We start from the raw sequence: 18,684 nt of genomic DNA, 5'->3' as shown, positions 1-18,684 counted from the left end.
TTTTGACCAGTAGTGTAGCTTGCATTACAATCTTTTCTAACAACTTGGCAAAATGTATACAATGTGCTTTGCAATAAACCAGAGGAGTTCTCAAAAGTCAGCAGTTGCCTAACCTTCTAAAAGTTGACTGCCAAATTATTTCAAATCCATTATGAGTGAGTGTGATGCATATTTTCCATAATGTATGTTTCAGGCAGGGGTTGGCACCAAAATGATTTTTGATCAGTTCCACTGTTCCGACCAAAAAAATAAGGTTCTAAACAATTTAGAATTAAAAAAATACCGGTTTATATTGTTCCTCTTTAAACCTCTGCATTTTTTATTTTTTAAAACATTTAGCTTGACGTTAAATTACTTCACCAATCAGTGTAGATACAGCAGCTAGTAAGCGATTAAAAAAAATTATATATATATATAGGTAAGCCGTTAACAGCAAATTGTATTTTGCCGTAACAGCATGATTTAATCATAATAAAAGAGAAACGGGCAGTTTGCTGCCAGTCACAGTGTAGAGCACGAGCTGCAACAAATTTTGAGGGTGAAGAGAGCGATGGACGCTTGCCTTGAAGCGCTGGGCATCTTGTTATGACATGCACTATCTGAATTAGGCCCACAGAATTATACCTACGGAGAAGAGGCTTCTATGGAAGAACTTTGAATGTCTTTGAACTTCTTGATATAACGTTGGACCAGAGCAAACGTTAGCTAGCTAACAAGCTTGTGTGTTCAGAGCAGGACTAGAATTAAAAACATTTTGTAATTGTAGTAAATAAATCCAAGGCGACGATACAGCCTGACCGGATGATGCAGTTGGTGATACAGCCCGACAGGATGCTCTCAATGGTGCGTCTGTCAAAGTTTGTGAGGCTCTTAGGGTCTAAGACTAATTTCTTCAGCCTTCTGAAGTTGGACAGCTGCTGTTGGGCCTCCTTCACCGCACTCTGTGCGGGTGGACCATTTCACATTGTCAATGATGTTTAAGCCGAGGAACTTGAAGCTTTTCACCTCCTGCTGCCCTGTCCATGTGGATGGGGGCGTGCTCCTTCTGACTGGGCTTTGCTTAGAGGGCTTTCAAAAATCCTATTACACTTGTGTTGTGTTGCCTAGTATTAAAACAAACCAATATAACTTCTGTTGATTTAGTGAGAATACTACCTTTTCTGTTTCTATAGCTAACACTAACCAACGTGTTAGGCATGTGATGTAGCCTACTCTTGCATCATATGGTCTTGCATCAAGTACTGCCTAGTGTTTATGATGGACGACATCATCCAATTTACAGGGAAACTGTGTATCAAACAGTGTGCAAAGCCCAGGCCTTTTGTAAAGCATGGCAAAAATAAAACCAAACAGAATTGAATTGACCTGTACATTTAATTTACACAGTGGAGTGCCAAGCCACGGATATTGCAGATGCAAATTGTCAACTCGGGATGTCAATTTTCCTGCTGACTTACCAACTCTCATTAACCGGTTAACAAACGGTTGAATTTGTTCCAAATATTAAAATGGTGACCAAAATAAAATACTATGCGTGCATACAAGAAACATACCTTTTCCATTATAGAGCTTAATTGAAACATGCAATAGCATCAAGCCAATTGTCTCACAGCCGAAAGGCTAAGTTATTGAAAATACAACTACTGTAATAAGCAGCCAATGTAAAACATAATTTCAAGCATTTGGCAAAATGTAATTCTCTGTTCTACGTGGGGCACCTGATCCATATGTGACAGATAAATCTCCTTCAGAAACTTAAAGAGAGGGAATAAAGATGCAACAACTAGAATGGGTAGCTAATATGATAAGGATTGTGCCTCTGGCTTCTGGACAACTAAAGAAAGTTGATATGAAAACTAATAGAACAGGAGAGAAATAGTGGTTTCTATGGTTGGATTTGGCTAGGCTGGCTATTTTGATATAATGTAAGACATGCCTCATAATATGAAGTAAAACGTCCAGGTGTCAAACAATGAAGTATCCTGTATGTTTTCAAAATGCATGCTGCCTCCAATTGCAAGGTGGTGGGTGACATGCGTGCCTACCGTATTGCCTATGCACTAGAATAGCTAATGGATGACGGGCTTCAATTAGGAGTTGAGAAACGAAAATGGTAGCTATATAAAGCTGGGATCCTCCTGTTAACCGTGGCTATGTTTTTAACATGCGATTGCATTTAGAATTGTTGCGCAATGATTCAGCCTATCCAGCTGTTCTGTCCTACATGTGATATTTTTCTGCTCAAAGCCTAAGGAATTCACAAGTGCATACTGACACAAACACACGCTATGGCAGTGTAATGTTGTTATAGTTTATTTTGAGACTGGCCGGCTATGGTTTTAACAATATTTTGTGGGTGGACTGAAGTGCTTGACTTGGTTGCTGGTCGATTCCTGTGTGAAACCAAACTGCAGATAATGGTGCATGCCAGCAGGAGCGTGACCAGGCTTGTCGGTAGCATTGTCTTAACTGTCTGTTAGTTAATTTGTGGACCTTTTGGCCTGACTTCACCAGGCGTGCTGAGACTGAGCATATCGTGAAGGAGAGGCAAGTAAATATTTTTAAAAATATATCGCCTAAAAGGCCTAGTCTGAGCAGACCGGCAGAGTGAGAGACTGGTTATGAGATCGTTCCATTTGATTTAAATCACTCTTTGACCGCACCCCTTTTGATTTGAACGAAACTTGCCGTACATATTTGCCCATGGTAGAAGTGGTCAGAAAATGACTTTTTGTACTTGGATGCCAAAACATTCAAGAGCATGCTGTGTGTCAACTGATGGCGGGCACAACACACAATCACCTCAGATGATGTAAATTAGGATCTAAGATAAAATGTAGAATTTTTCAAGAAATGATCAAAGGGTTTGACAAACCTGAATAAGCTTTTAAACAATATCAAACACAACCGTTTATCTTTTCCTGTGATGAAGACATGGATGTCTCATTGTATGGCTGGGAATGCAAAATGTGTGAACTTTCAGCACCTCTATCTAATTAATGTTTTGGCATTCAGGTTCACAATGTCACTTTCAGGCCACTTCTACCATGGGCAAATATGTATGTAAAGTTTTGTTGAAATCAAAGTGGTACGGTCAAAAACTGTTGATATCGACAGTCAAACATTGAATAAGATTACTTCCCAAGCAAAATCCAATTTCTTTAACTCCTTGACTTTAGAAGATCGTAGCTCATAGAGACAAACCAAAGATATTCCAATGTGCATCAGTTGCATCTTCCTAGGGCATTTTATCACTTGTTTCTAGCTTAAAAAGCATCATGGATTTATGCATTGTTTTAGATCAGTATAAACATTTTTATTACATTTTTTACCCCTCAAATCAAGGAATGTCCCCCCCAGTTGGACTAGTCTCTTCACTGATTGCTCTGCTAGAACGCAGATTAGGTGCCTGGGACAAGAATCTTTACTCTTAATAAATATTAGGCTTATCTGCCGCAATCTTACCAAACTCATTGCAGAATATTTTTGTGAGACTGGAATTAATTTGACCTATTCGAACTAGTGAAGAATGTTTAGATGAAAGTCGCACAAAGTTGACCTTCGCCCTCCCTTACTCATGATGACACAGTAGGAAGCCATTGTTCTTCATCACAAGCCCCATCCCACTTCACTCCCTTACCGTTTCCGTCATTCTCCTGTCTCACTTCCCCAATGATCTCTCCTTCTTTTCTGTCACTTTCTTTCTCCCTCCCTCTCTACACCTCTCCTTTTGTTCTGTTTTATTGCCCAGCCGTTGGTTGCCAGTGGTGGACAAAGCCACTCTCTCGCATTATACGAGGAATGAATGTGGACACTGATGTTTGAGTTGGGACCAAGCCCATGATCTGCTTCACCCCTCCCTTGACCTTCTCTTATTTGACCTTTCTAACATGGTGGTTCTGTAGTCTGTTGCTTACCCCCCTCTTCTCTGTTTTTGATCTCTCTCGTCACACATGGAAAGCCTACTTTCTATGTTGCCTGACAGTCAAAGTGTCAGTTGGATTTAGAGGCTTCGCATGTTGCAATACTATAGAAATCTCCCCCTGAAAATCTTAATGCACTCTTGTGTAAGTGTGGACGTACACATGCTCCAGTCACTGTCAACCAAGATTCATCTCCAGCTAGTCTGAACCTCCCCTTCATACACTCTTTAAAATCAATGTTTAGGATCAGCCCTGACAATGTTTCGTCAAGCGTCTGTGCGTGTGTCTACTGAAAGACTCCAGGGGCTGCGGGGGCTAGCCCTGATGTCGTCAGCCCTTTACACAATGCACAACAAGCAGGCCTTTTGTCCCAGCTTTGCCCCTATCCTCCCACACAATGCTCATAATGTCCCAGCCTCTTTATCTGAGGCAGAGGTAGGGAGAGAAAGATGGTCCTTTATTGTGGACTCAAAGGTCTGTTAATAACTCCAATTACTTCAATCAGAAATTACAGCAATGTATACAGTTTTATGCCCCCACAATTTTTACTTTGAACTGCATGTCTTAATCTTTCACTAGTCTTTGAGTTGGAGAGCTGATATCTGTAATACAATTTTATCCACCAGGAGATGTCAGTGAGTTAGTTGGCTGGCTGCTTAGTCTTTGGGTTAAATATTGCTCACCCCAGCTCCTCAGAGTATTTGATTGTTGTGTTGATGACTGAGCTCCTGGACTGTACTGTAAATGAAATTGTGTTCTCAGTCCGGTTACCTTCTAGGAAATTAATGAATAACTTAAGTAGACCTGGGCTAATAATGCTCAGCTCTGATTTTGTGGAGGTAAAAGAAGGAAAGGCTTGAGAAGACTGCAAAGGCTTACCAGATGTGAATGAAGAGCCGGAGGGAGGAGAAAAAAGGAGCAAGAGGGGGATGGTAGAATGGGTGACCGAGGGAAACTGATTAGGCTAGATGGAAAGGGATAATGGAGGCGGGGTTAAAGTTTGTCACATGATCCCAAGTGTAGCCAGTACCAGGAGCAGAGAGGCAGGCAAGGCTTTCTAGCACTAGACCGCAACCCTTCAGTACCCTCTCTCTCCTCCCTCCAGGCTGTCCTCCATCTACCCTCTTCCCCTCCTCTCTCCCGGCCCCTGGGCCAGGGAATGTGCCGGCTGGGAGATGCCTTACGTGGATCGGCAGAACCGGATCTGTGGCTTCCTGGACATCGAGGAAAACGAGAGCAGTGGGAAGTTCTTGCGTCGCTATTTCATCCTGGACACCCAACCGGGCAGCCTGGTGTGGTACATGGACAACCCTCAGGTAACACAGTACGACTGATGGCTAGCATTAGCTGGGTCATTCTCACAAAACTGTCATTTTTCACTACTGAGATTAGCATATGTTCTTATCTATTTCATAATTATGTTTATTGATCAGATAATATGCATTTGACCACAATTTCCACAACATTGTCATTACTGCAGCAGTCCAAAAAAGTAATACACAATTCAAATTCAAATATTTTTCAACATTGTTCCCCTAATGAAAAGACATGAGGTAAACATAAAGCCAAATAAAATAATAACATTATTATAACTTTAAATCATACTTTTTCCCGAACTTGAGCTTCTTTGCAGTTTCGTTAATAAGTGTTTTGAACATAAGAACCCCATTCTGAAGGCATATAAGCGAATAAAATAACTTTTACTAATCTAGATGATACCTCATAGGTGAATAAAATGTTATTTAAAATCTGATTGTGGTTTTTACAGGAACTTGTAAAAGTGTTACGTAATGAGACTCATGTCCTCAGACAAGTGTTTGTACCAGGGTTTCCATTAGCCGGTAATAAAAATGAAAAGCAGATCAATTAAACTGCCCCTGACCAATTGTCCGCTATGAGGGGGAAAAAATCCCATTGCACAATAATGCTTTGTAGCCTATTCATTGATGGAAATACCAGTCAATAGAAATACATTTGACCGGTCATGCATATCTGTCTATAGGTTCATCTCTGTCACATGACACCGCGTGTATGTGCAGTGTGGTTTTGACTACAGTGTTTTCCCGCTAATTGCATTATGGAATGAACATTCGTGTGTAGTCTACTGCCTTGTGCGTTTTGCTGCGCTTATAATGTGAAGAAATAAGTTGAGCAACATTTTCAGCAAAACGTTCTGATCGGTTGTGTCAGCCTCATTTGCTTTTTAAAGTTTGTTTTTTGATGTTGCCATGGCCTACTGCTTGTATGAATATGGGATCTATTGTCCCAGAGTCTATTTGGAATAGGCTATTTTCTTGCACAGATCGACTAGGTACAATGCAATTAGCGGGAAAATACTGTTGTCAAAAGCGAATTGCACATACAAGCGGTTTCATGTGACATTAAAATATCTGTTTGAAATTTAGAAAGAGGGGAGCTCTAAAGATGCAACAACGAGCATGGGTTGCTAATATAACTAGGATTGAGAAAAATAGGGTACTGGATTCAACATGAGAATCACCCAGGTCTGTGGATGTTACTTGTAGGGATGGGCATTTGAAATAATCTCTCTCTTTCTCAACTCTCTCTCTACTGAATTAAAATATAAACGCAACAATTTCAAAGATTTTATTGAGTTATAGTGCATATAAGGAAATCAGTCAATTAAAATGAATTCATTCGGCCTTAATATATGGATTTCACATGACTGGGCAAGGGTGCAGCCATGAGTGGGCCTGGGAGGGCATAGGCCCACCCACTTGGGAGCCAGGCCAGCCAATCAGAATTAGTTATTTTATCCACAAAAGGAGTTTGAGACAGAAATAGTCCTCCAGTACATCAGCTGTCCGGGTGGCTGGTCTCAGAAGATCCCGCAGGTGAAGAAACCGGATGTGGAGGTCCTGGGCTGGCGTGGTTGTGAGGCCGGTTGGATGTACTGCCAAATTCTCAAAAATTACGTTGGAGGCAGATTATGGTAGAGAAAGGAACATTCGATTTGCTGACAATAGCTCTGGTGGACATTCCTGCAGTCAGCATGCCAATTTCACGCTCCCTCAACTTTAGACATGTGGCATTGCGTTGTGTGAAAAAACTGCACATTTAGAGTGGCTTTTTATTGTCCCCAGCACAAGGTGCACCTGTGTAATGATTATGCTGTTTAATCAGCTTCTTTATATGCCACCCCTGTCAGGTGGATGTATTATCTTGGCAAAGGAGAAATGCTCACTAACTGGGATGTAAACAAAATTGGAGAGAAATAAGCCATTTGTCCGTATGGAACATTTCAGGGATCATTTTGGTTTCAGCTCATGAAACATGGGCCAACCTTTTACATGTTACATTTTATTTTTGTTCCGTATACATATCATTTTTAGTATTTTGGTGTGAAACGGGGCTGAATGCAAAAAAGTTAGCAGTATGCCATTGTTCCAATTACTGGTGGTTCTGAAAATAACTTAATATATTTCCACTGCACTGACACTCCACAAACATTAAACACATCTTAGAGTTTGAAATTCTGTTAGTGCTTATAAATTGAACCTGCTAAAAAATTGAACCTGCTAAAAAATGTTGTTCTTGTATTAGATTAACAACAATGGAATAACCTTGAATTGATTACTCAAGTTCTCACCCCCATCCAGTCCCCTCCAACCACCAAGTCGCTCTTCTTTAGAGTAATCCAAATACATAATATGAGAGCACCCCACATATTATAAGGTCAGGGTTTGCAACAATGGACAGTATTCAATGGTATCTAATAGTTCCTCACCCACATTTTTCCATTAGAACCTTCCCATCAGTGCGGACTGTGTTGGCTCACTCAAACTCACCTACATCTCCAAGGTAAGAGATTTGCTGAAGAATTTGCAAATAATTGATTTTATAGGTGCTTGTTGAAAAAGGGATATTAAATTCATTATTTTAGGTTTTTGTACTTCTCTTGCCTCGTAGGTCAGCGACGCCACTAAGCAGAGACCCAAGGCAGAGTATTGCTTCGGTAAGATTGAGGACAACTATTCTCTTTCCTCTCAGTTCCTCTGCTCAATTAATAGGGAAGTGGTTGTAACTTGGCTCAACTTTTTTCATGACCTTCAGTATTTTTAAACTCATACTAAACCATAGCTATAGATATACAGATTTCAGCAAACTTAGTTTCTAGATTTAGAATGTTAGTGAACACCAAATGTTCCGTTATTTATATGGCCATGGGCTCTTTTTCCCATTTGCATGCATGTTGAAATGACTAATGATATTGGGGGGTAGGTGAGTCCATGTTTCTGTTCAGCAATAAATCCAGCATTTTTTCAGGATTGACATGACAGTGACATCTCAAAGAGCCAGTTCAAGGTCTGCCCTGACAGATGCCACCATGTACACAAGGCTGGGTCGTTTAGATTGACTTGAACCTAAGGGAGGAATGCATCCTTCTTGCCCTTCTCTCACCTCTATCACCTCAGCTTGATTTTCCTGCGGCTTTCTCCACGCTACGGACAACCCTGCATAGCTTCAGCTGTTTATCCAAAAGAGACATGCAGGATAGCAGCTGATCAGGGTACTGTACATCAGGGGACATCAACTGGCGGCCCACGGACCAATTTTATTTTTTTCTGTTCCCAAGTACTCCCACGAACAAAAAAACAGACATAGGCCTATGTGATCATGTCTCAATATAATAAAAGGTTTGAAATTATTATTTTAAAATACAATCTCTTTTTGGCCTGTGTGTGTGTGTGTCAGCATTCCCCCCTTCGCCCTCAATAGAAGGAAACACAAGTGTGTGTGTGACAGAACCGACCCCGTCATCACCACACCGTTGTGTGTGTGTGTGTGTTGGGGTTTTGACAGGATGCTGGCATCCGAATCGGAACCCATTCTCAAAAGTCTGGGATATTTTTAAACCACTGTTTGCATGCCATGTTTTTGTTGATTTCCACATTTATTACCATCGCACCCCTTCCTAACTCCCATGTCTTTTAAAAGTAGCTCTTAATTGGTGTTTTCAGGAAAAGTCATTTGGGAAAGGCTGTCATACTTCCAGATGGGCTTACAGTAAAACAAGGATCAGTGGCAAGCTAGGATTCCTGTCCGTGTGTGTGTGTGGCTCTGATGCTGCGGCCCAGCTGTGTGACTCAACAACACACATGTTTTGTGTGTGATCGCAGCTGTGAGTCAGATCTTAGATATCGCCCTCCCAGCTTATTATTCACTTCCTTTTAGAGCCCCCACCACCCTTGGTCTACACACCCCTTCAGCCAGACTTACAGTTTATAGTGGGGTAAATTGTACGTGGTAGTGTGGCATACACACCCGTGTATGCCACATTGGTACGATTTTGGTTTCTTCTTGTTTCAATTCTGTCACTTTTGGATTGATTTATAACCTCGTCTTTCTTTTTCCATGATCTCGTTGTCAGTAGGTTTAACAAAATGCCCATGGCATGACAGCCTCTTACTACTCACCTCCCACTCATTGAGTCACTCATTCATTCCACACCATTAATGTTCAGTCAATGGTCACGATGTCTCCTTTCATTTTCCATCACTGCGGTTTTTGTGTGGTCAGAACAAGTGGGACTTAGGGATGGTTATTCGAATATCCAAATGGACGTTGGTATTCGAATAGTTACGAGAATAAAAAATGGATTGATTTTGAATGGAGTTGTAGACAAGGACGGGAAGTGCATCAAAATAGCCTAATTTCACCTTGGTAGCTAGCGAGCTAGCTGGCTAACATAGCTGGTTATCTTAGCTAGCTTCATTACATCGATTTGATGCGGTCAAGACCGGCACGACCAGATGGAATGATAACCTATGGCATGTACAAGTTTGACTAGCTAGTGTGAGTCTGTTTGGTCACTGGTGCAAGCAACACACGTGCACACCCACACTCATAGAAACTAAAAAGAATGATGGCCATTGTGTCACAAAGTTCTAGTGCTTAGAGCTATTCGCTGCACCATCACCCAGGCTATAATGCAATGTAATTTAACCCAATGATCTGAAAGCGAAAGCGGGAAAGTGAAGGGAGGGATAAAAGAATTAAGAGATAATGAAAGATGGCGACAGGAGCACTCTGTGCCAGAATCACCGGTTCAGAGCTAATCAGGCTTTGACCTAAAAACCCTTTGTCATTGGTGTGTGTAATTTGTAAGAGTCTTGAGCCCCTTTTGTTAACATATTGGTGGAAGGTCATTAGAATGGGCTGATGATTGCCTTGATGTAATTCTCCACTCTCATATAATGGACCCAATGCTCCTGTTATGCCCTGTCCTATTAGGAACAGCATACAATCCAACCTGGTCAGAGCATTTTCTATTATTTGCCTTAAGTAACCTGTCTTATGTAACCATACCAAATGGAAAATCTCATACTAATTTTAGTGTCCCGGATTTACATTTGCTATGTTACGTGTAGTCTGAGAGCAGGCTGGACAATCCACTCTATTTCCTCTCAACCAGCTCTAATTAAGCTACAGCCTTTTAACTTCTATATTGTCACCAGGGACCCAATTAGATTTTTTTATATGTATATATATATTTGTGCTATTTTTTTCTCTTTTGAATGTGTCACTCCCTATTAAGCCTATTTTTGATGTCTTCCATCCCTTTCTTGGTATTTCCCTTCCTCTTTCTCAGTCATCAACGCTGGCATGAGGAAATTCTTCCTCCAGGCCAATGATCAGCAGGACCTGGTGGACTGGGTGAACGCTCTCAATAAGGCCACCAAAATCACTGTGAGTCTCTCACTAAATGCTGTACTGTCTTTTATTGCTGAGGACTTGTTTTACACACAAGAATACATAGCCTAGTCCTCTTTAGAAAATTGACTTCCTGTTAATGACTGAAGTCATAGACTCCTAGTAAAGTTAGTAAAATCTCAAGATTTCCCATGTGTGAGATAGTCAAGAGGGTGACTGGCAGGATGGTTATATTGTTAGGAGAGACCTTTCTGGGCAGCAGGTTGCCTAATGGTTAGAACGTTGGGCAAGTAACCGAAAGATCGCTGGTTCAACCACAGAGCTAGAAGCAGGAGTAATCAGTAGAAGTAGTAAAACAGGAGGAATCAAGGTATCCTGTACATGTTAGGAATGTTTTTCACACCATTTTCTCTTGCAGGTGCCAAAGTCCTATGATGGCCAACATAATGTGGAGACCCAGAAAGCCCTTCTGGACAACCTGGGACCCAAGAAGCAGGTCTCCTACAGGACTGACATCATCGGGGGAGTTCCCATCATAACTCAGATGCAGGTAGGCAAGGCTAGCCCCCCTATCTATCCCTAACGCTAGTTAGTTCATTTTCAGGGGAGTTGCAGTTGATAGTTTGAGCATCTACAGACCATTTTTAGGGGACTACACAACTCAGGTGTACCCCCCCCACCCAAAAGCAGGAAAGGGGAGAGGGCCAGGAGGGTTCCGAGCGAGAGTTGCTGCAGAGATCCCACAACCAGCTGCCATACTTCCTGGGCAGGCCGACCCAAGACAAGACTGTCATCAAGTCTGGCTATTGTGTGAAGCAGGGAGCTGTGGTGAGTGCAGGGGACTATAGTGGGTTACAGTAGGGGGGATCTTAGTTTGAGGTCTGGAGTGTTACAGTAGGGGGGCAGTAGAATGAAGAAGGAATGTGTGTTTTTATGCTCTTTTTTCCCAGATGAGGAATTGGAAAAGGAGATATTTCTTACTGGAGGAGAACTCAATGAGTTACTTCAAATCAGACCTGGTAAGTCCTTTTCATCAACACTGGAAAGCATACTAGAATGACTTAGGACTCACACACTCGCTTGTCCTGGCATGCTCCACCTCATGTTCCTGGAATCTTGTGCCTCTGCTACACATGTCCTAGCATGTCCTTGTCTATGTGCCCTACTACACACACACTCCACGAAGAACGTCCATGCTTGCCCATATTTTTCTCCAGCATGTGTCTATTTATCATCAACAATGCCCAAGGACAGTCTTTCTCCCTTGTCTTCTTTGCGTTCCAAATAATACTTTATCAATAAGGCCTTGAAAGTTGGTTTTGCTTAACAGAAAGGAGCCCAAAAGACCCGTGCATTACATTTTATTATTTAAAAAATATATTTAAAAAATAAAAAATTGTCCAAGGTGCACTTTGAAGTGGCTAAAACAGTCCACATTTACATTTCCTCTGCAAACAAAACAAATAATGAATAGAAAAATCAGACAACCCCATTGTAAAATAGTTTATCTATTCACCTAGTCAGCTTGTGTGTGAGAGAAATATTCCTCTCGAGGAGCATTCAAGTTAAGAGTGCCATAGGGAGGGAATTCCCAGAGTCTAATATACAACAGTGCATTCGGAAAGTATTCAGACCCCTTCCCTTTTTACCCATTTTGTTACGTTACAACCGTATTCTAAAATGAATTAAATAACACATTTTCCTCATCAATCTACACACAGTGCCCCATAATGACAAAGCGAAAACAAGTTTTTAGAAATGATGGCAAATTTATATAACAAAAAAACAAACATATTTATGTAAAAAAGGTATTCAGACCCTGAAATTCAGCTCAGGTGCATCCTGTTTCCATTGATCATCCTTGAGATGTTTCTACAACTTGATTGGAGTCAACCTGTGGTAAATTCAATTGATTGGACACGATTTGGAAGGGCACACACTTGTCTATATAAGGTCCCACAGTTGACGGTGCATGTCTGAGCAAAAACCAAGCCATGAGGTCAAAAAAATTGTCTGTAGCGCTCCGAGACAGGATTGTGTCAAGGCACAGATCTGGGGAATGGTACCAAAAAATGCCTGCAGCATTAAATGTCCCCAGAACACAGTTGCGGGGCCTCCCGGGTGGCGCAGTGGTTAAGGGCGCTGTACTGCAGCGCCAGCTGTGCCACCAGAGATTGGGTTCGCGCCCAGGCTCTGTCGTAACCGGCCGCGACCGGGAGGTCCGTGGTGCGACGCACAATTGTCATAGCGTCGTCCGGGTTCGGGAGGGCTTGGCCGGTACGGATATCCTTGTCTCATCGCGCACCAGTGACTCCTGTGGCGGGCCGGGCGCAGTGCGTGCTAACTAGGGTTGCCAGGTGCACAGTGTTTCCTCCGACACATTGGTGCGGCTTGGTTGGGTTGTGAATCGGAGGACGCATGACTTTCAACCTTCGTCTCTCCCGATCCCGCACGGGAGTTGTAGCGATGAGACAAGATAGTAGCTACTAAAAACAGTTGGATACCATGACATTGGGGAGAAAAAGGGGGGTAAAAAAGAACACAGTGGTCTCCATACTTCTTAAATGGAAGAAGTTTGGATCCACCAAGACTCTTCCTAGAGTTGGCCACCTGGCCAAACTAAGTAAATGGGGAGGAGGGCCTTTGTCAGGGAGGTGCTCAAGAACCCGATGGTCCTCTGTGGTGATGGGATAACCTTCCTGAAGGACAACCATCTCTACAGCACTCCACCAATAAGGTCTTTATGGTAGAGTGACCAGACGGAAGCCACTCCTCAGTAAAAAGGCACAGGACAGCCTCTTGGAGTTTGCCAAAAGGCACCTAAAGGACTCAGATGATGAGAAACAAGGTTCTCTGGTCTGATGAAACCAAGATTGAATTCTTTGGCCTGAATGCCCAGTGTCATGTCTGGAGGAGACCTGGCACCATCCCTATGGTGAAATGTGGTGGCGGCATCCTGCTGTGGGGATGTTTTTCAGCGGCAAGGACTAGGAGACTAGTCAGGATCGAGGCAAAGATGAACGGAGCAAAGTACAGAGGGATCCTTGATTAAAACCTTCTCAGGACCTCAGACTGGGTGAGGGTTTTACGTTCCAACAGGACAACGACCCTAAGCACACCGCCAAGACAACGGAGTGGCTTCGGGATAAGTCTCTGAATGTCCTGAGTGGCCCAGCCAGAGCCCGGACTTGAACCCGATCGAACATCTCTGGAGAGACCTGAAAATAGCTGTGCAGTGACACTCCCCATCCAACCTGACAGAGCTTGAGAGGCTCTGCAGTGAAGAATGGGAGAAACTCCCCAAATATTGGTGTGCCAAGCTTGTAGTGTCATACCCAAGAAGACTCATCGCTGAAATCGCTGCCAAAGGTGCTTCAACAAAGTAATGAGTAAAGTAGAGGTCGACCGATTATGATTTTTTAAATACCGATACCGATTATTGGAGGACCAAAAAAGCCGCTACCGATTAATCGGCCTTTTAAATTTTTCGATTTGTAATAATGACAATTACAACTATACAGAATTAACACTTATTTTAACTTAATATAAAACATCAATGAAATCAATTTAGCCTCAAATAAATAATGAAACATGTTCAATTTGGTTTAAATAATGCAAAAACAAAGTGTTGGAGAAGAAAGTAATATGTGCCATGTAAAAATGTGTGCCATGTAAAATGTGCACCATGTAAAAAAGCTAACGTTTAATTTCCTTGCTCAGCACATGAGAACATATGAAAGTTGATGGTTCCTTTTAACATGAGACTTCAATATTCCAAGGTAAGAGGTTTTAGGTTGTAGTTAATATAGTATTTATAGGACTATTTGTCTCTACCATTTGTATTTCATATACCTTTGACTATTGGATGTTCTTATAGGCACTATAGTATTGCCAGTGTAACAGTATAGCTTCCGTCCCCCTACCTGGGCTCGAACCAGGAATACATAGACAACAGCCACACTCGAAGCATTGTTACCGATCGCTCCACAAAAGCCGCGGCCCTTGCGGCGCAAGGGGAATAACTACTCCAAATCTAAAAGCGAGTGACACTTGAAACAGTATTAGCACACACCCAGCTAACTAGCTAGCCATTTCACATTGGTTACACCAGCCATTAGACTGATAGGCTTGAAGTCATAAACAGCGCTGTGCTTGCGAAGAGCTGCTGGCAACACACACAAAAGTTCTGTTTGAATCAATGATTACGGGCCTGCTGCTGCTCAGTCAGACTGCTCTATCAAATCAGACTTAATTATAACATAATAACACACAGGAATACGAACCTTTGGTCATTAATATGATCGAATCCGGAAACTATCATTTCGAAAACAAAACGTGTATTATTTCAGTGAAATACGGAACCGTTTGGTATTTTATCTAACGGGTGGCATCCCTAAGTCTAAATATTCTTGTTACATTGCACAACCTTCAATGTAAGTCATAATTATATAAAATTCTGGCAAATTAGTTCGCAATGAGCCAGGCAGCCCAAACTGTTGCATATACCCTGACTCTGCGTGCAATGAACGCAAGAGAAATGACACAATTTCACCTGGTTGCCTGCTAAATTGGATCAGTAGTTATAACTAGTGATTAGGATTGATTGTTTTTTTTATAAGATAAGTTTAATGCTAGCTAGCAATTTACCTTGGCTTCTACTTCATTCGCTTAACAGGCAGGCTACTCGTGGTGTGCAATGAGAGGCAGGTGGTTAGAGCGTTGGACTAGTTAACTGTGGTTGTAAGATTGGAACCCCTGAGCTGACAAGGTGAAAATCTGTCGTTCTGCCCCTGAACAAGGCAGTTAACCCACAGTTTCTAGGCTGTCAATGAAAATAAGAATGTGTTCTTAACTGACTTGCCTAGTTAAATAAAAGGTATAAAAAATAACAAAATTAGCGGAAATCGGCGCCCAAAAATACAGATTTCCGATCGTTTATGAAAACTTGAAATCGGCCCTAATTAATCGTCCATTCCGATTAATCGGTCGACCTCTAGAGTAAAGGGTACTTGTGAGTACTTATGTAAATGTGATATTTTAGATTTTAATTTGTTATACATTTTCAAAAATTTCAAATGTACTGTTTTTGCTTTGTCATTAAGGGTTATTGTGTGTAATTTATTTTAGAGTAAGGCTGTAACGTAGTAAAATGTTGAAAGAGAAGCTACATTGGTGTGTGTGGGGAGGGGGGTTGGTTTAAGTAAAAATCCATCACCGTCTCCACGGTAACCCTGTAAATAGCAGGAATGGGCAGATGAGGTTAAAGCCCAGTGTACTCAAACATTTATTTTTTTGTTTTATATATATCTTTTAAAAATATATGTCCACACTGAGTTTGGTATAACATTGTGAAAATTACAATAATGCCCTTTTAGTGTAAGAGCTGTTTGAAAAGACTGCTTGACATTTCAGGCTGTTTTGGTGGGATGGAGTTTTGGCCTTCTTGGTGACATCACCAGGCGGTTAATGAGTTAATAGACCTATAAGAAAGAGTTCCACGTCTCTCTGCCAGTAACAGATAGTTTTCCGTTTTTCCACTGGACGAAAAGGGTCATTATCAGGGATATACTAACCCTTAGTAAGGAGCTCAAAACGAATCTTCTTCAACTTGGAATCCTACGGGGGAAAAGGACAGTGAGGCGGTAGGAAATCCATTCTTAAGCACTGGAAATCTCCCTTTCTTCCCCCTCTCGCGACTGAATGTCGTGGTGTTGACCTCAGTAATTGAATAATGTTGCCCAAATGCCCAGCCAGCCCACTCCAGTCACCTGGCAATTTTGCTATTTTTAATACTCGTTCCATGAACAACATTTTTCTGAATGTAAAATACGGACCCAGTGATCCTCTATAGGAAGACAAATTGTTGCGCCCGTAATATGGGTCAGATCGGCGCAATTTGTTTTAAATGTATGGCTCACTCACGGGAACATGGGTATCCGAACAGATGCAGGACTCTACTAATGATTAGCCCAGTGTAAATGCAGATAGGCAACCCCATGCTTCAGCCTATTTATTTATATTAGTGAGGCTACAGGTGATAATGCTTATTGCTAATAGCATACCTGACAATATGGACTTAAGGTTAGAGGGTAGAGGTTGGTCCCCCTCCTATGTTATAATATTTTTTTACAAATACTTTAACCCAAAACCAATTGCTCCTTTGGCCGCCTCTCCTTCCAGTTCTCTGCTGACAATGACTGGAACGAACTACAAAAATCTCTGAGGCTGGAAACGCTTATCTCCCTCACTAGCTTTAAGCACCAGCTGTCAGAGCAGCTCACAGATTACTGCACCTGCACATAGCCCACCTATAATTTAGCCCAAACAACTACCTCTTCCCCTACTGTATTTATTTATTTATTTTGCTCCTTTGCACCAGTATTTCTACTTTGCACATTCTTCCACTGCAAATCAACTATTCCAGTGTTTTACTTGCTATATTGTATTTACTTTGCCACCATGGCCCTTTTTCTTTTGCCTTTACCTCCCTTATCTCACCTCATTTGCTCACATTGTATATAGACTTATTTTTCTATTGTATTATTGACTGTATGTTTGTTTTACTCCATGTGTAACTCTGTTGTTGTATGTGTCGAACTGCTTTGCAGTTCGTGGACATTATATTTTAGATCGTCGGCATTTCCGTCATTTTGGAGTAGAATGTCCTTTTAAAAAGTCACCAGAACTGAGCTATAGCGCGTTAAAACAGTTTGTTATTAATTTGGGGTTCTTAAAATAGAATGTAATTACATATCTTCCTCTTGACCCCCCCCTCTCTCCAGGAGAAGGACCCTCTGAGAATTATTCCATTGAAGGAGGTCCACAAAGTTCAGGAGTGCAAACAGAGGTACTGCACAACTCTCAGCATTGTCATGGTTGAAGGAAGCCTCTACATCCACATATATTGCATGTAACTTTAATTTTGATCACTGTTTATATTTGTATTTCCAGTGACATCATGATGAGGGATAATCTCTTTGAGGTTGTCACCACTTCTAGGACCTTTTACATTCAGGTGGGAAGAGATTAAACATATTTATTTTTTCTATGACATATGTCTAGATTAATATTAAGAAATATCCCACTCAGTATATGTATTTCTCTCACCTCTGACTTTCCCCCTTTACAATCTGCCCCTTTTGTCCCCTGTCTCCTGTCTCCCTGCAGGCTGACAGTCCAGAGGAGATGCACAGCTGGATCAAGGCTGTCTCTGGGGCCATCGTAGCCCTGCGGGGACCTGGGAGATCTGCAGCCACAGTACGTAACCACCCACCACGTCACTGGGATTACAGGGCTACTGCATGCCCTCTGGCTCTTCAGTCTCCCGTCTGTCTGGTCCTTAGTAGAAACACATTGATCTGTTCTCTATTTGTGTCACGTGTTCATGGCAACCCAACACACACAAACAGTGAGGATGCAGGGAGGAGTGTAAAGTATGTGTCACTTTCTGTACTCACTACAGAGGGTAGAGGTTGGTCCCCCTTCTACTGTAGGTGTTAGCCCCCCTGGCATAGTATGGGTAGTGCAGTCGCCACATCTCCTGTTTTCTCTTCCACTCCCTCTCTTTTCCCCCTGTACTGTGGGCAAGCCTGGCCCTTCCCAACCTGCTCTAATCCAGCTGTCCACTGTGTTGTTGCAGATGCGGCAAGCCAGACGGCTGTCGAACCCCTGTATACAGAGGTATACGGCCCGAATCGGGGAGTGCAGCACGTATGTCAGCTCCTGTTCCCCAAAGCTCCTTCTCTGTACTATTGTTTTTCACTAACCTTTGGTCTTTGATGTCATGGAGTGGACTGGAGAGTCACCACTCTGCCTCCCTAAAAACCAAACTGTAAATGACCTCCCTGTGTGGGCTCTAACCTCTCCACCCCACTGCCCATTCTGTAACTTCAACTCAGACCTTCTCTCCTCTACCTATGCTTCTTTGCTTTTCCTGTCATCCTGTTCATGCTCTATCTCAGCTCTGGGGTTAGTCCCATAAACTCATTCCCTTGACTTAATGTAGCTTAAAAGGATACTGCGAAATTTAGGGTCCGATGACTTGTTGATACATTTTTAGATCTCTGTGTGCTGTGTTAGGGACATT

General features: G+C 42.1%; 1 protein-coding gene across 6 annotated transcripts in view; it reads left to right on the top strand.

Annotated features, from left to right (window-relative positions):
* LOC124041221 (pleckstrin homology domain-containing family A member 1-like) overlaps positions 1-18,684 on the top strand; it is a 32,028-nt gene that overhangs the window by 8,106 nt on the left and 5,238 nt on the right. For 4 of the 6 annotated variants that reach the window (XM_046358561.1, XM_046358560.1, XM_046358563.1 and 1 more), the window contains exons 2-12: positions 5,029-5,239; positions 7,689-7,745; positions 7,854-7,899; positions 10,537-10,634; positions 11,017-11,148; positions 11,286-11,426; positions 11,549-11,617; positions 17,381-17,445; positions 17,550-17,613; positions 17,766-17,855; positions 18,238-18,308. In XM_046358561.1, coding sequence (XP_046214517.1) covers positions 5,099-5,239; positions 7,689-7,745; positions 7,854-7,899; positions 10,537-10,634; positions 11,017-11,148; positions 11,286-11,426; positions 11,549-11,617; positions 17,381-17,445; positions 17,550-17,613; positions 17,766-17,855; positions 18,238-18,308 — 974 coding nt within the window. In that variant the 5' untranslated portion in view covers positions 5,029-5,098. The remainder of the gene's footprint in view (positions 1-5,028; positions 5,240-7,688; positions 7,746-7,853; positions 7,900-10,536; positions 10,635-11,016; positions 11,149-11,285; positions 11,427-11,548; positions 11,618-17,380; positions 17,446-17,549; positions 17,614-17,765; positions 17,856-18,237; positions 18,309-18,684) is intronic. The other 2 variants (XM_046358559.1, XM_046358558.1) reach the window with 2 other exon arrangements.

Source organism: Oncorhynchus gorbuscha, linkage group LG08 (genome assembly GCF_021184085.1).
Source record: "Oncorhynchus gorbuscha isolate QuinsamMale2020 ecotype Even-year linkage group LG08, OgorEven_v1.0, whole genome shotgun sequence".
Lineage (NCBI taxonomy): Eukaryota > Metazoa > Chordata > Actinopteri > Salmoniformes > Salmonidae > Oncorhynchus > Oncorhynchus gorbuscha.
Note: the sequence above shows the minus strand (reverse complement) of the source record. Positions and strands in the feature narration are given on the sequence as shown.